At 44.0% G+C, this 23695-nt stretch overlaps 1 protein-coding gene across 3 annotated transcripts in view; it reads left to right on the top strand.

Annotated features, from left to right (window-relative positions):
* Positions 1–23695, top strand: part of SEC16B (SEC16 homolog B, endoplasmic reticulum export factor) — a 705720-nt gene that overhangs the window by 263092 nt on the left and 418933 nt on the right. For all 3 annotated transcript variants that reach the window (XM_069641151.1, XM_069641150.1, XM_069641152.1), the window contains 2 exons: positions 4270–4378; positions 9302–9440. In XM_069641151.1, coding sequence (XP_069497252.1) covers positions 4270–4378; positions 9302–9440 — 248 coding nt within the window. The remainder of the gene's footprint in view (positions 1–4269; positions 4379–9301; positions 9441–23695) is intronic.

Raw genomic sequence — 23695 nt, 5'->3', positions numbered from 1 at the left:
ACTTTTACTGGGCTCTGGTCTTAGGTACTCCGATCTTAGGCGAAACCTGACCTCTTTCTCTAAGGGTTTCCTGATTCTTTGAGCCATGTACGTGGCAACTCTTGGGGATGGGGTCCACTCCGTGGATTGTGGATGCCTGATCGCCTCTGGCTCAAACATGTTGGACATGTCATCCTCTGGGGTACCCTCCACCAAGCTGGCTTTCTCCGTACCTGTTATCTTGTCCGGTACGTTATCCATATTTACACTCTCATCATCCTCCTCCTCTTGGTCGAACTCCTCAGATGATGAGATTAATTCCCCCATATTATTCGACCCTGGGGTCGGGTGTGGGAGGCTGGGCACGGCTGATTTGGACAGGAACTCTTCCTTCAGTCTGAGGAAGGCATCAGCTGCCTCCTGGGGCTTCTCTCATATCCCCTTTATTGAGCCCGGGGGGGGGGGGGGGTAGAAGACTGCTTCCTCTTCCGGGCCACTTTACACCCCCTATTCGTGTTGTCAACAATGTTGGTGGAGGTCCCTTCACCTGGATCGTCAAGCAAGCCAGCTTTTGTGCCCAAAAGGTTCTCGAGAACTTGCAGTCTCTCTTGAATAGGTTGAACCCCCTGTGCCACTGCTTTAATCAGGGAGTCCCCTAATACCTTCTTAAAGCTACGAGATAGATCCATCTCTTCTTCCTGGAGCTCTGTATCTTGCTCCTCATATTCCTCCCAGTATTCTCCACCTCTGTCTGAAGCCATTTCTCTTATAGACTGGTGAATTGTCCTTCTGAACCGAAGAATACACGCTTTAAGGCTATCCAGCCCAGGCAAAGAGGGGGATAAATCCTTCAGTATCCACCCTGCGTGTGATGGGAAGGTAAGAGCAAACATTTTTTTTCTTTTTTCATTCATGCTCTTAATATGTTAATCTCCTGTCCTTTACTGCAGAAACCGCTTCAAAACGAAGCTTCTGCGATGAATAGAGGTGCTCGAACGAGGTCTGCGACTTCTTTCGTTCGAGACCGTTAGGAAGAATCACTAACTGCACACTGCGCATGCGCGCACATGCTCACATCGAAAGTTTGCCTGCTCCACAGCCGCGTTCGGGCGTCGCAGAAGGGGAACTGAATGAAAATGAGACCCGATACCTGTGAAATGAACCCGAATGCTAGTGATAACGCTGGCGGGTTCTATCTATTGACGTAAAGAAAATACGGAATAATCCTAACGGAAGAAATAATAATAATAAAGGTACGCGCGCGCTCGTTATACAGCCTACATGCTTATTCTATGTAACGCGGCTGCGTGTTACTCTATTTAATTACATGTTTCTCATAAACCATTGAAAATGGTTTAAAAATATAACGCTATTAAACTCCTAAATCACAAGAAAAAAACTATTACTAATGCAATTGTGAATGAGAGGTACTTAGCTGAGTGGCAGCAAAAAAGAAGAGGAAGGGACCCAGAGTTTGGACTGTATTATACCTGCAGGGACTCACCCATTAGAGGATGAGAGTGAGGCTAGGACTACTAGACCCCTAGAGCCTCTTGGGATTTGTAGGGTGATTACACAACGTGTATACACTATTACTTGAGTTTAAGTTTTATATTTTGTAAAGTTTAAAAAAAAAAAACATTGGTTTAAATTTGAGAAGTTTTGAAATGCTGTGATTGGCAGTATTAAAGGAGTTTAAGCATAATGCTTGCCTCCGGTCTTGTCATAGAATTGGTTTGAATATTAGTGTGACTGTTTCCAAGAAGCCTAGACATTTTGAATAGTTAGCAACCTATGGTTTTTTTATTTCAAATTGTGATGTGATGCACCCTATTTTAGTTTAATATGTATAGATGTTGGAGCCAGGGATTTCTGCAGAATGTTGCTTTAGTGGCTAGACGACTAGATTGAAAGAGACCAAATGATTTCAGAGTAGCAGTTGGGCTTAGGTCAGGGATGGATCACAGATGATCGCTGCATTTCCCTGTCGTGTGTCCCTGGAACTGCATTCGGAAGAAAGGGCAGCTTAATTACTGCTTAAGAGATTTCCAGGCTCTATTTGGCAGGGTTAACAGGGACTGTCTACAGAAAATGTCCATGAACTATTGATTGTATCCCCATACTTGCGATCCTGAGAGACCTTCACATGAATAACTGCGTGCAGATTAGATTAGGTAGTGTTGATTTTTGTACTGAACCCATCAATACATATGGTGGTCTTAGACAGATTGTGTTCTTGTCCCCTACTGTTCAAAATAAATCTTACTGACCTCCCAGTTGCTATCGCAAACGACAGGTTTTTCTCCCCTACCTTGGGTGGGGAAAACGTGTCTGTCTAATTCATGCAAATTATATGGTCCTTTGGGACCTCACGCCTAATGGGCTACAGAGAAAACTTAGGGCAGTGGGTTAAGATTGTGCAGCCAAGAAAATTGATGTGGATATGCAGAAAACCAAAATCACTATATTTTGGCCCATAACATTCTGCCAAGCATGCAAGCATGCTGGAAGGGTACAACAAAACTGGAGGTGGTGCCATGGTTCAAATATGCAGGTGTTTATCTTTCTCATTTTCTGTCCTGGAAATGTCATCACTCAGAAAGAATTGACAGATTGTGAAAGGATTGAGACAATTTAACAGCCGATTCAGAGGGATCTCCACAGAACCTCCCTGGAGAGTATATCATGGTCAAATTATTCCTTTGCTTACACACACCTGTTGTTTTTATGGCAGGTACGGTCAGCCATTTTTTCTTGCTGGACATTTACAACAAGTGCTTGCATACTGCATAAAGAAAGGGTATCCAGTACAATGGAAGCAGTAGGACGGGAGGGGAGTGGCAGCTAACAGAAAACATGGTTATAAAACAGGGGCACAATTAAACATTCATTTAATGTTACATAGAATAATAACCACATGTTTAATAATCAATCAATAAAATGAAGTGGGTAGTTTGGAAGTCCATGTGCATTTAGCCCAAAATATGATGTCATGCTGAGATGTCTTCTATTTCCCTAGATAACGGGAGGTCCTAATAGTCCTCATCTAGAAAGCCCTATCTTTGTATCAACATTCCAAGCGTTTCCAGTTTCCCTAACATCCAGGTGATCCGTCTCTGTCACTCACTGCTAGTAATTTCTCATAGAGGTCCTACTCCCCTGCATTGCAGCGGGTCCCCTTTAGCTAATGAGTTGAACGCTTTTTGGTTGAGGTGTGCTTTTAGGGTGCATTTGCACCGTGCATGGTAGTTCTCAGGTCTCAAACATTTTGTGAAGTCACTCCAGGCAGTAGGACATTCCAAGCAAAGATACTTCCCCCATGTTGAAGTCTTTTAAAGTAAATGATTTTCTGCTGCCTACTAAAACAGTACCGGGTGAGCAGGATGAATATGTATTCTGGCCTTCTCTACGACATACCACGGTGGTCCAGGCATAGTATTTTGAATGATATGTGATGTTCAATGGGTACCTATCAAAACATTTTTAGTTCCGATTATGGGTCTTATGGCACAGGATTTGTCTAGTTTTGCAATAGCTGCAACTGAGGGATTCCAATTTTATTCAGCTCTACTTTAACACTGACACAGAAGTCCAGTCCATTGAGGACCAAGTGTCTGGTCAGATCTACTTTTTGTGTCATTGTCTTATACCTGTATATTTCCTGAGCTTGTGCATTTGGAAATTGGCCTTGCGGTATGCTCTTTTCATCTGTGGTATGAGAAAAGTTTGATCCTGTGTCCAGTTGAAATCAAACAAAGCCGAAGTTGTGATACCTTTTATAGAAGAAACTGAAAAAATTCTGATGAGATGAAAAAATGCATAAGCTTTCAAAGTCCCAGAGACTTCTTGTTCAGATAGTGGTCACACAATGAAAATCGTAATGGAGAAAAACACAGGGCTGGACATATCTTTTTCATTGAACAAAAAAATAACAATAATATTTCACTTTAAACTCCATTGGCTGCAGGAAACAGTATGCAGGTACACCTGCTGCTTCTTCTGGTGAACTTTCTAGAATGTTGTTAATTTTCCATGGCAAGATAGAGATAATCATTTTGTGTCCCGCTCCATGCTGCATAGACAGGATTTAATTTGGCTGTTTCTTCTTACCCTCCTGCCTCTACTTTGAGCTTTCCTTTGATTTATTATGTTGACAATCCAGTGATGATGAAAAGGTAAATATCTTGACCCAATTTTGTAATGCTAACACTCAAAAATACACATTCACCCGACCTCACCCATTTCTCTGTCTTTCTTTCGCCATTCAATCTCATTACCTTTTTCCCATAGGACAAACCACTACCACTATGAAGACCACTACCTCAGGACAGGGCACGAAAGAAATGGAACTGATTTTCATGGGGGTTCTCGAGATGATTCCAGTCTTTTACAAGTCGAGGTAAGTGTAGTTATATATATATATATATATATATATACACACACACACACACACGCACACGCACGCACGCACACGCACACACACACACACACACACCCCCCTCTGCCAGCACAGCATGCCCTTTCACCACTAGGAACAAACACAGATCAGCCACTGCCCTTAAAACAGAAGCAACAGCACCCCACTACTCTCCCTGCACTGGGAACCTCACAGAATCTTTTCACGTCAATCCTACGGTGCAGCACCTCATGCTTTTAAACCACTTGATAAACAAGTGTACCTCGTTCCTGGCACTCATCTGACACATTGATGGAAGTGGAAACATACACATGTAGTCTAACAATAAGTAGATGTTAGAATAGCTGCAGAATCTTAAACATATCACGTCTTATAACATTGACCCACTGTTAGATAATAAACTCTTAAGCTCTCAAACAGAAATGTCTTCGCAGGACATGGCTGTAATCTTGATAAACGACCTGACCTCTATATCAGTTAAGTTGGCACCGCTCAAGTTAAAAAAGATAAAGGATACTGAACATAAAAGCAAAGCTTGGTTCTCTGCGGATCTCAGAACCAAGAAATCGGAAGTCAGTAAAGCGTTCTTTGAGTGGAAAAAGGAACACAACCCAGCATCTCTAGCAAGGTATAAAAACTTAGTATGTGTACAAAAAATCCATTCTCGAGGCAAAGAGAGACTTTCATAATGATCGCATCAACACAGCAAAATCAAATACAAGGGAAATCTATAAGATACTAAAGGAACAGGAGATTACTCCCGCTCCATTAGATACTCAAGTTAAATATGATAATTGGTGTCAACTCATACAAGAAAGCTTTCACAATAAGCTACATAAAGTTCAGACATCAATGTTGGGAAAATAATAACTCCTCCATTCCTTCTAGTAAGGACTCAAACAAAGGGTTCAGTCATTACCTCTCAGTTCCTCTGTTCAATTTTCATCCCATCACAGAGAGTGAACTAAAATAAATTATCGAGCAAAAGAAACCCTCACAGTGCAGTGGAGATGCATTCTCTTCTATGGTTATGAAAACATGCCCTCCGCGTCTCATTGAAGCTGTGCGCACCTTCATAAACACCTCTCTGAAGGAAAGCAATGTACCAGATGAGCTAAAACCTACGATGGTCACCCCAATTCTTAAGAAGCCAGGTTTGGCAATGGGTAATCCGTTAAATTTTCGCCCCATCTCCAACACACCCTTTTTACTTAATATTTTGGACAGAGTGGCCTATGGTCAGTTAGCTGAACATTTGGAGTTACATCCTATTCTCCATCCTAACCAGTCAGGTTTCAGAAAAAAATATGGGACTGAAACCACTCTTCTAGAGCTGAAAACTAAACTTTTGGGAGAAATGGACAGAAGTCGTTTGTCTCTGATTATCTCATTAGACCAATCTGCGGCATTTGATTTAATCGAACACTCCATTCTTATTCCCAGATTACGGGAGGTAGCAAACCTCTCCGACTCGGCAGCCCAGTGGGTTGCTTCATTTCTGGAGCACAGAAGCAGTAGAGTTTGCTCGGCCTCTGCTGAAGCCCCCCCGCTATCAGTGCTGTATGGGGTTTCACAAGGGGCAATTATGTCGCCCTGCCTCTATAATCTGTTTATGGCCCCCTTCTTCTTCATGCTAGAGGAAGAGAGGGTCGTATTCTCAAACTATGCAGATGACACCCAATGTGTCATCTCATTAACCGGACATCATGAGACTGATGAGTTAGAGGTTAATAGAATCTTTGCATTGATCGAACGAACAGTGGATGTTGGATAATTTCCTAGCCCTGAATCGAAGCGAGACAGTTGCTGATTGTAGATAGTTTTAAAGCATCAAACAATTTAAATCAAGCCTATAGCTCTTTTAAATTGGGAGATGACATCATCTCTGTACCTAAAACAAAAAATCTGGGGGTAACTCTGCACTCGACATTGAGCATGAAGGCTCATGTCTCTACAGTAGTGGCCAGAGTAGTGTATTATATTAAACTATTGGCTCACTTGAGGCCCATGATTTCTCAAGAAAGTGCTGAGACAATTGCCAGGGCAATAATTGGAGCAAAGCTAGATTATTGCTGCAGTCTATTGCTGGGCATCAGTCAGCAAGAACAGCGCAGGCTGCAGGTAGCTCAGAAATGGGCGGTCAGAGTAGTTTTCAGACTTCCTAGGCAGAGCCACGTAACTGAGGCCAGGCGTTCTCTCCACTGGCTTCCCATTGAATCCCGGATCTCTTTTAGAGTGCTGGTCATTACTTTCAAATGCAGGCTACAAGTAATGCCCGCTTATCTACAAAGCCATATAAAAGAGAAGTGTAATCAACGAACTCTCAGATCAGGAAATCTGATAATACAGCCTAGATGTAAAACCTCAAAGGCAGAAAATCGGGCATTTTGTGTCTCTTTCCCTGTTTTTTCCTTATTGTCTGTCTAGTCTGCACCTTTATGCCTGAGGGCCAATAGTGCGCATAACAAATGTAATGTAATGTAGCTACCCCTAGTGCATCTGAACTGCTGAACTGGGGGTTGAGTAAATTCTCATTAATCCAAAATCCTCATAAGCACATACCCAACGATGAACACACATATCACCTAAACTGCCCTCTAGACCGCAATCGTGTATACATCAAAGAATCTTGGGAAATCTAACATCTTGGTGTAGAGTATATTGTTCCTGATCTCACCTTTATTGGTTGCTACTGGCCCTCTTTTGGTTGTAACCTTCCCTGTTGTACCTGATCTCCTCATGGTTGGTCGTTACCAGTCCTATTATACCTGAACATACTATTGTTGGTCGCTACTGGCCATATTGTTTCTCAGTTTGGCCATTACTGGTCGGTAATGGCCCTATTGTACTTGATCTAGTCATTGTTGATCACTTCCAGACTTATTGTATCAGATGTCACCACTGTTGGTCACTGGCTGCCCTTTTGCACTTACACATCACATTGTTGGTCACCATCAGCCCTATTGTACCTGAACTTGCATTTGTTGGTTGCTAGTGGCCCTATTGTACCAGATCTCACCATTGCTTGTCTCTGTCGGCCCTAATGTATCTGAACATGTCATTGTTGGACATTACTGACTCTATTGTAGCTGAGTATTCCATTGCTGGTCACTACCAGCCCCCTGAGAGAACAATGAATCCTGCTTGCTACTTTATCACCTTCTGCCCTGGTCACTGATGGTATGTCTGCCACGACTGAAAAGTGGACCTTTGGGTCAAAGGATGGAGACTTCAATGGAATGTGGGTTCCATTCACCACCCCAGCGATGTTGGGGATGCCATGCACAGCATAGAATCCTTCCTTGATGACCTGCTGCTCTTCCCATGCCTGTGAATTGTACACATGTACCCACTGTCTATGTACAATGGCCTTCACAACAGGGTGAAATATTGTGCTGAAGGCTATTTGTGATATTCCGGCATATTGTGCTACTGCTGTTTGGAAGGATCCAGATGCTAACCTGTGCAGGGTGGATGTCGGCCTTAGTAAAGGTGGAATAGGCTGACTTCTAAGGGTGGCAAGTGATATTTCAGCCTGCAGCCCTCCCAGCATGTCAGCATGTCAGTGATTTTTTGGGAGGACCTGTAGAGGGTGTACACCTGCGCACTAGAAATTGAAAATATATTGGCCCTCCGCATTGCTATCTGTGCCCTGTGCTGGTGCCTTGCATGGCATACTTGTGTGGCACGCTGTATGAAATAGCACTCATTGGCCATTGCCTCCCTTTGCTGAAACTCTCCTGTCTAAGTTCAAGCAGGTCTTTCCAAGGTGTGTAGCCAGTTATTTGTGTGCTTGATGTGAGTCTGCTTTTGGAGTTCATGGTCAGTGTTTTTGGTGAAATCTGGGACTTTCAGCTTTCATGGATGTGTGAGTGTGTGTGATCTCAACAGCATGACTAGCTGCACCGTTTCTCTTATCACCTTGGCCAGTGTTGCAGTTTTACACAGAACTGTTGGGTGTAACATAATGGGTGACCCCAAGCTCCAAACTGGTCTTACCTTTGGTAGTATTTACCACCCGGTCTGGGGGCTGGTTGTTATGTAACTGCATTTTCTGCCATCATATCCTTCAGAGTCAGTGTTGTGGGCACCTTCATCAGCACATTGGCGGTGCGCCTTCTATGATCGGGCTGATTCTGCAGCTGGCGGTAATTGACGGTTCACACCTGCGGTATTCTTACCATCCGTTCTGTAAACCCTGCCCGTCTTCCTTCATGGAAGCTGCCCACAAGCAATCCAATCCCAACAGGCCTCAATCTCTCTAGATCTGTACATATTCACCTCTCCCAGACTTCCTACTGATCCGTGTTACACACAGTGTTTAGGAAACCTCATATATCTGGTGTTCACCCGCACTCTCCACAGAACTGTGCTCCTGTTTATAAACACAAACCCCCAAATGTATTCTGCCAGGAAAGCCCACCTTAGTACCACGTACACAACCCTGACAGCTGCCATGGTCAAGAGGTCATGAAAAAGGGAAAGGTTGCTCTTTACAAATATTGCTGAACAACACATAGCATAACCTAACACACTACATGCAATCAAACCCACACACCTATGTACCTGTGCCCTAACCAGCAACACCTGCTTCTAATCCAGCACTGATCTTACACACAGTTTAGCCAGTGCACTTTACAACTGCACTGGAGCATCCCTAATATTTCAGCACAGGGACCTACAAAAAACATCACCCACAGCATCCCTTATAGCTTTCACACAGCTCGCCCAGTGTGCCTCAAATAGCAAGCTATGCATTCTGGGGATTATTCCAATGCTAGAGACCAATATACAGATACAATTGCCCCCAATGTTGATCTGCAATGCTACCTTTGTACTTCACTACTGAGGTCCCACTCAACACCAACCCCTCATTCGCCTCTTCTCTGCTTCCATCCTCCTCAGCGCCCTAGGTCTGTGGAGCCCAGCCTACTTCAGCAGTACAAAGAGTCGGGCCTCTCCTCCAGCAGCTATGAGCTCAGCCAGTACATCTTTGACTCCCCAGACCCACACCCTAAAGAAACCTGGAGTCCTGTGGTTGCAGGTGAGTCCCCATCAACCATCATGGTAAGCCACAACTCTTCTAGAGTGAGATATTCCTGCAGTGCTTTCAAGGCAAAACAGGATTGTTGGCCAACTGCTCTAATAAAAAGGCATGCAATTGGACTGGGTTTAAATATTTGAATGTGCAATGCATGCCATCTTGCTTCATTTTTCGGCACCCCTTTTTTCCATTTCTGTCTTTCTCGCATACATCATTTGGAGTTGCAGAAATGACAATCCTGTGTCTACAGGCATCCTCACCCTTGTATCCTTTACCTTTGTGTCTGGATGTGTCCTCACCCCACCACTTCTACTCCACTGTCTTCCACTTCTTTTCACAGTCATCCGAGTGACTCTAATCTCCATGAGTAGTGCAGTCCCTGTACCCTAGCCCTGGACTGCATGCAGCAATTAGTTTGGTAGAGAAGGGGATGAAAACATGGGGGAGTCCTCCTGTACCAAATTAAGATGAAATGCTATGCCTTCTAGCATACTTCCCTACTTGGGGTGGCATGAGGGATTTCCAGGGCTGCCGGACTTATCCCTGTAAATTCTGCCTTCACCTCACGTATATGTTCCTACTATCGTTTTATCATCTTTTGTGACTTCTTTCAAGAAAGTACACACTGAAGAGAAATTCACCAATCAGGAAGCAAAAAGCATGAGGGCTGCTAGTTAGTAGGACACACACTTCATGTTGGCTTCGGGTATTAGGACTGCAAGAACACCCTCTAACCTCTTGCTCGGCTTCTGCCATCTGCATACTTGAAGCCAGCATGTTGTACGCCGTGTATCATCAGTAAAAAATAATAACACATCAATTCACAAGCAGTTTTTCTTGCAGTAGCAGATGATGGTGCAGCAGCAGGAAGACCTCTTGGGTGTGCACCCTCCTGAAAGCAGATCATACAGGGCTCGAAATTTAGATTGGATGAGTAGGAGCTTAAAATTACTCCTGAGTATCTAGCATTAACCAGTGACCTCAAGCTACCACTTGGGAACGAGGAACTGGCACAAAGCGTTACGCAAATCTATCTTCCACATAAGATAGAAACATATAATTATTTATGATCCTTTATACTTTAAAGTTTGTATAGATGTCTCCTAAACTTTATAGATGGTCCCAAATTGACATAGGTGTGTTTGTTCGGCATCAGTTGGCCTGGGGAGCCAAAGGTAGCTCCTGGTAATGGTTGGTGGCAAGCTAACCAGGCGCTTCTAGGCTACAAAGAGGAGCTAAATAGCTTCCAGCTCCCCTCAATTTCGAACCCTACCATAAAAGATGACCACATTGAGCGAGAACGGACTTCAGTAGTTACCCACATGGTTTAGCTACAACTTTGTCTCATCTCCCCCTACATAGAAGAGTCAAGGAGAGACTGCGTTAATCTGAGGTTTCTTGGATGAACCCACTCCATCAACAGACCACCACATCTTGTCATTTCTACTGATTTCATCCCCCTGAATAAGGTGCAGACTGCATAGAACTGAAACATTTAGGGATTACAGTGCCTCTTATAGAAAAGAACAGTCATTTAAAAAAAAATATATGCTATGACTTATATTTAATGTGTGACGTTTTGATATAGTCACATTGTCTATCATGTATTATATGCTTTATTAATGGGTGTAATGTGTAAAACGTGTACATTTATTTAAATGTGAGGGCACTTAATGAAACTGTTGATTCCATCATTGGCTTATATAATTGGAATACACAATAATAAAGTAAGAAGAACATAACAGTTGTATTATTTTGTTTATGAGCAGCTATATAATGCTAAAGGGGTTTCTTTGGTTGTGTATGCATATGTTTCCTGATGTACCCCTGGCATGTTTAAATGGCCGGGTCCCCCTCATATGTTATGAAACTGTAAACTATGAAGTGTAAGGATTCCCTATCTCAAGTGGGTACTAGTCTCCCTTAAAGTGTCTCTTTTATTGTTCTGCCTCTAGTATATAGTGTCCACGATGCTTCTAAGCTGCAGTCAATACATGGAATGGGTTGGTCAAATGCCTAGATGTTCTAGGAACATTAAACTCAAAATCATAAGGACAGCTATGGTAAAGGTGTCAGGACTGGTCAACATAAAGTATCCCAATGCCCTAACTATGAGAATATTGATCTTCCGAGCCTCCCCTAATTACAGATCCTTTTTCGCTTCTTGGAAATCTCAATATTAGGCATATAACACTCTGCTCGCTTCTTGGCACTCCTACCAGCAAATAATACCCTCCCCCAGGTTACGGTAATTATGCGTCCTAGATATTCTCATCTTCTAACCGATGGTCCCTCTCCTGCCAGCAAATATTTCTTTCCCCCTTCTCAAATCAATGTCCAGGCCTATATATTCTCAGTCTTCTGCCACGGGTCTGTGAGCTCTCCTGACTTTTTGGCTGTCACTAATCTCCTAGCTGAATCTGGTCTTATCGCTGGCTCTTGTCTCGCCAACCTCCAATCCTCCTCTGCACTCCTGCTTCATAGACCGGGGAAACAAAGCTTTAAACCTCCTAAGCCAGGTATCTCTTCCTTAATTGGCTTGGCCTGTCAAATGTTATTTTGCCAATATCTTATTGGTTGTGATGCTTTGTAGTTCTGAAATCGGGAAGGATGGCTTTAAAAGGGCTGATGGCCATTTGGGAATCCTGCCATACCCTCTCAGCATTGAAAACAAAGGAAAAAACTGAAAAGGTCCTCTATTAGTCCTTTCTCTTTTTCCTTTCTTAAAACTACAACTCACACTGTCTCTGTAGTCCCTGACGGTGTGCACTGGTCCCCAAAGATGGTCCAGCTGCTGAAAAATCTCTATGCTCAGTTTCCATTTGTGTTCTCCCACCACACCTCTGTGTGTTCTGTGGGCCTAGGCTTCATGACAGGTGTCTCTCCTCTCTTCTGTTTGCCTCCTCGTGCAATTTGTACCTCCTGGGTTTTCAGCGCGGACCGCTCAATCCGTTTTTTGCTCGTGTGCTGGGCTCTCCGCCGTTCGCACGTGTCAATGATTAATCACTGCCGGGCCCGGCTTCAATGTTCTCTCCGTAGGCGTCTAGATCAACTCCGTTATGCCGGGTTACTCCAGCTTCCGGCTGCTCGATGAGAAAGCGCAGTACTGGCTCCTCCTTCCCAAAGGTGGGGGCCGTCGCGCTCCTCTCGCCTCTGCCTCCGCCTGCGCGAGGGTGTTGGCCGGATCGCTTATGTCGGTAGTGAGGGAGAACGATCCCCCAAGCGTGCAGAGCATGCTACACGGGGCTGTTCTCCCTCATGCTGCTTTTCTCGCTCGCTGTTCTGTTCTTGAACATATTTGAGAAGGTGTTGCGCTACGTGCTCCGTTTCGCCTATGTATTGGCTGACTGCTGAAAAATACACTCCCTAATCTAGGTAATAGAAGGTCATTTCTGTACTATTTAGCATATCTTCGTTAGTATACATCCTCTATTAGGCAATCTTTCTGTTCTTTAACGTAAATCTCCACAAGTAAGGTTAAAATACTACAATTCTAAAGCACTGACGAAAAAGGGTACTTATCTGCTGAAGAGTTGGAAAAGAAGAGAAGGAGTCCACAGACAGGAAGTGACACATGGACTGGGCTGGCACTGTCAGGGACTACAGAGACAGTGGAAGTTGTAGTTTTAAGAAAGGAAAAAGAGAAACGGGTAGTAGAGGACCTTTTCAAGTTTTTCCTTTGTTTTGTTGAAACTGCTGAAGAGTTGATTAAAAAAAAATGAAGCATAATGCTCCAGTCTTGACATAGAATCTGTTACACCTTTAATATTGTTGATGTTTCTTCTTTTTCTTGGTCACTGGGGCTATGCCTTGCCCTACAGTGGGCTTAAACGCAGCAGGAGTCAGGAGACAATCTTTAAGATTCTCCTGCTTCACATGTTTCCATGGCATGAAAGAACTAGGTTTGTAAGGAGCAGTTTCTTTTTTTACCACACGACAGGGACGTTTTAAGCTGTGGCTGACTGCAACTAACTGCAGAAAGATAGTAATGGGCCCCTTACCTTATATTAGCACTTGTATATGAGTCTGGGTATCCAAAAAAGTACTGGTTTTGACTCATGTGATTCTTCAAAATATTTAGTCTGGCCAAGCTCATAAGTTATAAGCATTGCCCATCTGTCACCCTCACCCTATTTGTGTGATCCTTGATGGCATTTGTTTTGGTATTGCTGTGCAGCCTAGGGGGCAATAATGGGACTCATTCTCACTGCGCCACAATCTGCTGCACCTGCAATTTGATTGATCTAGTGCTTTCTCCTCTCCTTCTGTGCACTCTCACTTGGTTCATTTTGTTTTGTTTGTATTGTTCTTGAACATCAGCTATGACAACCGCAAGTATTCCGGGCCCCTGTCATCAATCCCCAAGTAAGCATTGCCAACACATCAAACAAGATTAACAAATTCTATTCCTCTTGCCCCACGTCCAGGAGACGTTTCTGCACAAATGCAGCAGCCGCCTCCACTTAGATGAAGACAAAGCTTTTCTTTTGATACACAAACGTTAATTTGTCTGGTTGTCAAATAGAAGCAGACACCCCCAGTGTTAAGAGTTCCCTCCTTATGGGCATTAATTTCTTCATCTTTCCCTTAGTTTCCAAACTCAAATTTGCAAAAAATAAAGTTGGCAACCATTCCTGCAAAGTTTCTTATTCTTTGCCCCAAGTTGCAAGACCACCTCTCTGTTGTCCAGGTCTTTCAAGACCATAATAACTGTGCCTCCTAATTTTTAAAATCTGTGTCTGATTCTGCTGGTATGTAGGAAGTTAGGTGATGTGCCTTTGTAATTGAAAACGTCTTGAGGTTTTCTCATCTGACATCTAAGAGAGCCTGGATCTAATTGGAAATGTCTTGAGGTTCTCCCAATTTGACATCTAAGAAAGCCTGGAACTAATTGTAAACGTCTTGAGGTTCTCGCAATCAAATTCAGGACCCCCAAAACGTGTGCTTTTGCCACCTTGTTGGTGTTCTTGCTCCTCTCAAGTTTGGAATCCAGCAACACCATACTGCTGGAGAGAGTGTAACTCAGTTACATCTTACACCACTGTCTTTTCGTCAGAGCTGCTATTTGTTCCTCCACTTTTTGTAACCCCTTCTCAGTGCCATGGATCTTGGACACCATTGTTGCTTATCTTAGTTACATGGATGAGATACATTTTATTTTTCCAACTTGTCTATTTTCTTATGGAGGGTTTGACGAATTGACGGAATTTGTCTGTTCTCCCCAATCGGAAGCTCCCCCTCTCGTGAGGCTAGGGAGGTGAGCCCGCTCCACAACACCCTCCCTAGGGGTCGAGACAGGTGGACCTGACCAGAAAAGAATCCCCCTTTGGGGACAGGACTCCCATTCCAGTGAGCAACTGCCTGATGGCCTTCAAGTGATGTCTTAGATTGACAAATAGAATATACCAAACTGTTATCAAACTCATGAAGTGAAGTTATATTATAAACAACAAGAAATGGAAGATATCCCTTTAAATTAAATTCCCCAATGGCCTGCAACAAGGAGGCTGAAAAGGGATGCGAGACTAACCAGTGAGAGAGAGGAGACCGAGAGAGAGCGAAGACCCGAGAGACGCAGGGAAAGCACCCTGGGCATAAAGAAGCGGAAGAAGGCAGGGCTTTGGGAGAACGCAGAGCCGACATGCAGCAGAGCCACTGCAGCGCAGAGCTAGAACTGCTGAGCAACCGTTGTGCGAGAGCAGAAGAAAGCCAAGCAAGGCAGAGGAAAAAGAGCTGTGCTGGCGTGACCATGGAATCAAAGTGGTGGGAAATCTACCTGTACAACAGCACCAAGACCATCCAGGGGAGTAAGCAGCTCCCAGTCCGAGTCACAATCTCCTTGACATATCAAACATGAGAATGGCACATCCAGGAAGTAGATGCAGTTGAGAGCAAGCTGTGGAGCGGCAACAAGAATTAACGAGAATCCAGGGGCCTGCAGGTACCGCTGACTTTGCCCCGGGACTCAGAAGGTAAAACGAGGAACGGGAATACAGGCAAGCCAAGTGGCATTCATTATGAATTAAGCGCAATTCGTCCCATTAATAATAGGAAAACTATTGGAAATAATCCAGTGAAACAAAACTGTTTGAATGAGATAAGGAGAAATACTAAAACCACAGAGTGGGAAAGAAATAAAGTTGGAGGCTTATCACTTTGGGGAAAAAGGGAAGGCCCACCCCCATATCTCGAAGATAAGACAGAGAGCACAAGAAAGAGAGACATTTGGGCAGAACAAATCTGTGAAGCCAGGAAGCCCAAACTCATATATGAATCTGTACCCTGGGAATGGGGGTATAGAAATTGGAACTTGAACTACTATAAAAGAGAGGAGAATAGTGTAACAGAGATTCAGGAACAATCAATAGGGAGAAAAGGAGTCTAATTAGACTTATTGAGATTGATATTTTATTTGTATAGTGCTCATACACAAGTGCTTCAGAACGCGACAAGGCAAGGGAGGGGAACACGGGAGAACAAAAACAACAATCTTACTAGGCCCAGTGCCATTGAGAACGGGCAAGTGCATGGGAGAGGGAAAGGGGAAAAGTGCATGGAAGATGGAGAAGTGGAAAGTGCGGAGCAAAGGAAAACCGATAAATAATAAAATAAATAAATAATAAAAGGTAACAAACAGTGGTAGTGCAGCCAGCAAGTGGCAAGTGCTGTGTTTAAGGCAGCAGAACAGGGCATGTCTGATAAGTGCAGGAAAAAGGGGGGGGGTCTATTTGGTTACAGATGCAGACCCCAGTGCAAGGGATTGCCAGGAGGCAGTGCAGGTGGGTGGCAGGGTGAACAGGTACCTGGGCCCAGAAGTCAGAGGTTAGGCCAGGTGCACAGTGCAGAGAGAAAGAAGATCAGTAGGGGGAGGGGGTGAAGGCAGAAGTAAAGAGGAAGGTCTTGAGGTACTTCCGTAACCGGAGATGGTTCTCCTCAAGTTTCAGAGTGGCAAGGAGGTTGTTCCAGAGGGAGGTCCCAGCCGAAGACAGAGATCTACCCCCAGCTCGTTTCTTTGAAGAACGACTGACCCTTACGGAGTTAGAGGTAGAGGAGCGAAGAGCTCAAGAGGGGAGGTATTTACGGAGGGACAGCTGAAGGTATTTTGGACCAGGCCCCAGAAAGCCTTGTGGACAATGCAAAGGGGTTTGAATGTAATCCTGCAAGCACTCGCATTAGGTTAACCTGTCTGCCTTGGCCATCAGGAACTACAGTTCCCAGGAGCACCTGGAGCATACATCTAGATACGTCAGGCGCTTTTAGCGCCGGGGCTTTCAGGGGCAAGCCGGTCTGCGCCGGTCCCGCCGACCTCCCCTTATAAACCCTTCTGGCATCTGCTGCCAAAGGAAAGGTAAATAATTTCATTGCTGTGTCGGGGGAAGCTTTTTAGCTGCTTTTCATTGCCATTGAAATATACAGGGGTAACGTTACTTGAAGTACATGCATTTTCTTTTTGCTATCTTTGTTACATTGCCATTGAAATATACAGGGGTAACGTTACTTGAAGTACGTGCGTTTGATATTTCTTTTGCTATCTCTGTCACATCTGTTGCTCCTCCAGGCGGAGTACCAAGCACATGTGTGTGTTCTAAGTAGTTTTCTTTGATACTGCAGCGAGCAAGCACTCGCATTAGGTTAACATGTCTGCCTTGGCCATCAGGAACTACAGTTCCCAAGAGCACCTGGTGCATACATCTAGATACGTCTACGGCGCTCGGCGCAGGAAATGCTGCCGGAATTCCCTTTCTTCAAGCTCATCTCCTTCATATAAGGTAAAATGGGGTTACTCCCGGTAGAAAAGTTAATGTCCAACCTCTGTAATATCCAATGCTTATACAAGGTCGAACAAGCAGTCGCCATGGCACTGGCCCGACCCAAACCAGACATTTCTCCACTTAGGGAAAATCTGGCAATTAAAAGAGCTCCTAAGAATGAAAAGCAGAGCATTCAATCACGGAATGGCACAGCGTGCCAATCCAATTCCAGGCATGATCTTAAACTATGCCTTCTGAATATCTGCTCCCTTAATAAACATGCACAATGCGTACATGACAGAATCATAGAGGAACAAATAGATGTGTTTTGCATAACCGAAACCTGGCTTAAGGACCCGATAGGTCCTACTTGTGACATTGCGGTCCCGGAGGGCTATTCCATCTTCTACTCCAACAGACAGGAAGGCTATGGGGGTGGTGTTGTAGTTATCGCAAGGGACTCAATTCACATGTTCCCCACTGATATTACATGCCCAGGTAGTGAAATCTTACATCTAAAACACCTTCCCACAGCCAACAGTAGCCTTAATTTGATTGTCCTCTATAGGCCCCCTTCCTCCAACCCGGAGTTTAATGAGCACATTGCGCACCAACTTAACATGCTTAAAGGGCTTAATACAGCCACCATAGTCATAGGGGACTTCAGTCGTTGGCATGGTGATCTTGGGGACAAAGAAGCTAGCAACTTACAATGTTTGCTGAACAACATTGACTTTAAGATCAATAACCAACATCCCACGATGGATAATGGTCACGGTTGTACTGGGTTATCACTAACAATCTGGTAACTCGAGACTTTGTGACAGAACCATGCATATGGTCAGATCACCATAGTGTAACTTTTTACATCTCCTTGCCTTACCCCAAGCCCAAAATTCCCAACCACCCCATGCCTATGACATATCGAAACCATAAAAATATAGACAGGGACTTACTTCTGCAATGCCTCTCCAACGCGGAAGCTAGTCAAGGTAAAATGGATTCATGTGAGACATTATTGTCTAACTTACTAAGCCACCTTGACAAAGCAATAAATCTTGCAGCACCTCTTCAAACAAAACCTTCCAGACCAGTCAAAAAACAAACACCATGGTTCACTAGCGAATTTACAGACCAAAAAAAGGTCAAAAGAAACAGAGAAAATAGCTGGCGAAAAAATCCATCGCTGGCTAATACAGCTTCCTGTAAAGAAAGTGAATCCAAATACAAAAGTATGATACTAGAAGCCAAGAAAAACGATTATAACGGCCAAATCAAAGCAGATGATAATTCCACTAGTAAACTTTTTAACATCTTAAAATCAGTGGAAAAACCAATTGCTATTACACCCCCGTTCTCACCTACACAAGAAGAATGTGCGGCCACTCAGATCGCCTTCTTCAATAAAATCTCGAAAGCCAAAGACACTATCCTAAACTCACTAATGAATAAAACCACATCAATGACTATGCCCCTGGAGACCACCCGACACCCTCGGAAACTTTCAAGTTTTCAGAAATCATGGTGGAAGACATGACTAAAACCCTTACCTCCATGAAACCCACCTCCTGTGCTGAGAACATTCTCCCTCCTAAAATATTCTTGGACAAAGCAGACATTTTCGCACCGATGTTAACCAAAATTATCAATGCATCTTTCAGAGATCAGGATGTACCTAAGGCCATAAAAAAAGGTTACAGTTACACCATTGGTCAAGAAACCGAACCTCGATCAAAGAGACCCCAATAACCTGAGACCCATTACGAACTGTCATTTTACATTGAAAATCATGGACAGGATCACCACCAGCCAGCTACAGGCACATGTAGAGTCCACCAATCCACTACATCCTCACTACATCCTCAACAATCGGGTTTCCGCCCAGCTCACAGCATGGAGTCGGCAATGCTTGATTTACAGTCCAAGATGCTTAGCATTATCGATAAAGGAAAGGCAGGTCTCCTGATTCTCCTCGACCTAAGCACTGCGTTCGACCTATTTGTCTATAACTTACTCCAGTCCGCTCTAAAGAAAACCGCTAACTGCTCAGAGGAAGCCATCGGCTAGATTATGCCGTTCCTAAAAGACAGGATATCTAAAGTCCATTGGAGCGACAAGTTCTCCATGGAAAAGGAAATCATTTGTGAAGTTCCTCAAGGCGCAAGCATGTCACCGCTACTTTTTATCATCTACTTGAGATAGCTATGTCTCGTCCTCGATTACATAAATGCGTTCTTTACCAACTACGCTGATGATACACAGCTGGTGATCGAGCTAAGCAGCGACTATCAGAAAGATAGTGACCAGCTCACCAGCTGACCAGCTCACCAGTCATCTACAATAACGTGGAACATTGGATGGACTCCAATTGGATGTGCCTGAATGGACAAAAAACCGAGCTCTTGATCTTTGGATCCCCTTCAGTCACAGCCAAATTATCCACTTCGTATAAATCCTTTAAAATAAAAGATACACAGATTCAGGTCCTAAGTAAAGTTAAAACCCTGGGTATGATGCTTGAAGCCTCATTGGGGACAAACGCGCAGGCACAATATATAAAAAAAACAGTGCTTATCACATCAGGCTACTAAAATCCATCCGGCCATATATATCCGAGGAAAAAACAGTGCCACCATTGCCAGAGCCACCATATTGTCCCGTTTGGACTATGGCAATGCCCTGATCCTGGGTGCTTCTAAGAAATGCATACACAGCCACCAGGTTGTCCAGAATAACACAGTAAGGATTGTGAAGCAAAAAACCAAATCACAGCATATCAGTGACTCCAGAAGAGAGCTACACTGGTTGAAAATATAGGATAGGGTCCATTTCAAGGCCTTAACAATCGTGCATGAGTGTATCCATGGAAAAGCCCCGGCTTACTTGAAATCCAGGATTCATTCCTATCTGCCAGGCAGAACACTAAGATCTACCCATCTCGGTAAAATCACAGTTGCTCTGCATAAACCTAAATGTGGTCTTGGCAGATCCTTCCCTATACTGGCAGCCGGCATTTGGAACAATCCCCTGACTCATACTCGATTGGAAACCAACTATTTGAGTTTCCGCAAGCAAGTGAAGACCCTCTGTTTTAAATAATCTCCCTGTCGAACCTACCTTTTAGGCCCTCTGCTCACTTGTTTGTCTGTCCCGTCTTTCTAAGCACTGTCCATTTGTAAATGTGTCTATATCTCTGGCCCCCGAGGCCTGCGGGCTACCGGCGCATTATAAATTAAAATAAATAAATCAAAATCCTTACATTCACTGGGAGCCAGTGGATAGATTTCAGGGCTGCAGAGATACGATCCCAGGGCTTGAGGCCAAGGACAAGTCTTGAAGTCCTTTTCTGGATGAGTTGCAAAGGGCAGAGAGTAGAGGCAGGTACATTTAGAAAGAGGCTGTTACAATAGTCCAACATAGAGAGAACCAGGGCTCGGGAGGCAATGAGTAGCTGGGAGAAGGTGAGGAAAGGCAGAGTAGCTCTGAGGAGGTGCAGTAGCAATTTTGGCTTTTTAGAGACATCAGAGATGTGGGCAGAGAAGGAAAGCATGGAATCAAAGATGACCCTGAGGTTCTTAGCCTCGCAGGTGGGGGTAGGAGGAGGGCCAAGGGTGGCCGGCCAGAGAGTGAGAAGAAAGGAGGGTGAAGGTGTGCCAATGAGGAGGATCTATGTCTTGCTGGCATTCAGGCAGAGGTCATTGGTGACACACTAATTCTGAATGGCAGATAGGCAATCAGAGATGAGAGAAGGAGAGGAAGTGGCCGAGGGAAGCCTGAAAATTAGTTTAGTGTTGTCAGCATAACACTGGAAATTGGAGCAGAAAATGCCAATGCAGTGGGCGAGAGTTGCCAGGTATTGGTTGAAAAGCCAGGGTGAGAGATTAGACCCATGGGGGGGGTCTTAAGCTGACAAGGAAGAATAAGGACCAGGGAAGAACCAGTCCCTTAAAAGAAACTGCTAAACCTGATACAGTGACTATTGCATATGGTCTACTGAAAGGAGTAAAAGGAGTAAGAATGAACTTGTGACAAAACACAAGCACCAGGAGAAGGGGGTCATTCTCCTGACCTTAATTAGTTATAATAGTGCTAGGGTCAGATAGCTTAGATTTGGACAAAGGACAGATTTGTTTTTGGACAATCATCCTGACTGATGAGCACATTAGCTAAAAAGACGGGCAGCAAACAACCCATAGTTATAGGGGGACAGAGGTCTTATTTTACTGTTTACAGCCAACCGCTATGTGTTCTCTTGGATAATCTAGGAGTCTGTTTCACCAATTATGCAGACGACACACAACTTGTTATCGAGCTCTGTGGAGCATACGAGGAAGACACTGATTGAGTGTCTCTGATTTACAACTCGATCCAGAACTGGTTGACATGCAACAGAATATGTTTGAATGCTGCTAAAATGGAGCTGTTGCTCTTTGGCTCTTCCCAGGCCAGAGGGAAACTTGAAGACTTGTACGTCGGATTTACCATTAACAAACACTTCATTCCCATAGTCACCAAAGTGAAAAACTTTGCGAGTTATCTTTGAAGCATCTCTTAGCTCGGATGCTCACATTCAGAATGTTATCAACAAAACCCAGTACCACCTCAGGTTACTGCGACTGGTTAAACTTTATGTGTCGGAAACCAATTGCACGACCTTGGTCAGAGCATTAAATATGCCCAGTATCGACTATTGTAGTGCCCTACAAATTTGTGCTTGTAAGGGCAGCCTAGGATGTTTGCAGGTTCTGCAAAACAACACTGTACGCATTGTGAAAAATGTGCACAGACATGAGCCTATTTCTGGAAATCTTCACTGGCTCTCGTGGAAGCCAGGACCCCCTTTAAAGCACTCACCATGGTACATAAATGTTGTTACGTACAAACCCTAGGATATAAAAAAAACACATGAAGGGGTATGCCCCCCAAAGAGCCACTAGATCAGGTGATGAAATACGCATGATTGGCCCAAGCAGCAAGCGGGTCAAAGGATATGGTAGATCCTTCCCAGTGCAGGCAGCCACGACCTGGAATACAATCCTGAAGGAATTGCATGCTGAACCCAATCTCTTGAGTTTTAGAAAAACATCTGAAAACTTTCCTTTTTGAATAGCTAAGGACTTCTCTGTGATCTTGACCAATGCTTTCTCTTCCCCGTTTTCCCTGTTTCGCACCCTGATGCCTGCGGGCTCCGGCGCTCTATAAATGGATAAATAGAAAAAATTGGCCTTCTCTTTCTTCTGAGTTTTTCCCAGCATACCACGGCTCAGCTCTAGGGATCATCCCAGGAACCGTCATGGATCTATGAATAACTAACTGTGATTGCAAATAGCCTCGCCCGCTAAGTGTGCACCCTCTGGTTGCATCCAAAGATCAGACTCCCTATCCAGGTCATGGGAGTGAAGAGAGATCCTGATTCATTCTCTGTCCCCAAAATATGTTACAGGTAATTTCAGGAGACAATATCCCTGAGTGCAAGCGTTTCCCAAAATGAAACTATAATACAATCTCAGTAGTCAAAATTGTATTAAAAAATAATTCAACAAACATACTGTTTTGCAATTCGTGAGTGAGTAAGAGTGTGAACAGAGTAATAAACAACAATACTTGTAAGCATCAGAATATCAATCTTAAAATGTAAAGATAATAGAACTGTGTCAAGAATGTAAAAATCATAGGGCTGTGCCAACTGCATGGCCATCAGTTTCGACTCCCGGGCTTTATCAAGGCATTTCCTATTCTAAAGTGTCATTTGTGTGTTGCATGCTCCCTCTTATCCTGCTTAGTGCATGTAAGTATAGTCTGCAATCCATGGTTCCTTCATGTATATTTTCTGAAATATAAAGTCTTATTCTGAATTTCAAACGGTCAGATAAATTTCCAGATGTTTCCTATCACTGTTGCTTAGCAATACTGATTTGTGGCCATGTCACCTTCTCAAATAAGGTTGGGATTGGACATTGTACTGATCATCCAAGCATCAAAAGATATTCCATATGGTTCTAATCACTGCTGCTTAGCAATATTAGTTGGTGGCTACCTCGCCTTCTTAAGTATAGTGAAGAGTGGACCTCTATATTGTCCGTAAATGCGGCAATTCTTAGTAACCCCCATTTCAGTTCCTGTTAAGTAAAGGCTCCTTTTAAGTATACCTTCTCTTCTCTGGCCTGATATTCTTCAGGTTCAGTTCCTGTGTTGCTTGCAGCAATTAGTTTACAGGTCACCATGTCACTTGAATTAGGAGTTGTGGGTATCTACCATAGCCCGTGTGCATGATACTCGGGTGAGGCAATCTCACTTTGTTCTCTAAGCCGCACTCATACATTGCACTGGATGTCTGATTCTGTAGCAGAGGTAGGGAGAGAAGGGGAACCCAACTCAATTTTCCAACCGATGACACTCCACATCTTCCACTATTCAAGGACCACCTGATTAAGCCCCTAATCCTGCCCGGAAGAGCATGCAACCCCATTATATGAGCCAGATGATAGTGAGCCCTCAAAATAC

This window comes from Ambystoma mexicanum, chromosome 1q, assembly GCF_040938575.1.
Source record: "Ambystoma mexicanum isolate Mex_15411 chromosome 1q, UKY_AmexF1_1, whole genome shotgun sequence".
Taxonomy (NCBI): domain Eukaryota; kingdom Metazoa; phylum Chordata; class Amphibia; order Caudata; family Ambystomatidae; genus Ambystoma; species Ambystoma mexicanum.
The sequence above is the reverse complement of the archived record's forward strand: the minus strand, read 5'-3'. Positions and strand labels throughout refer to the sequence as shown.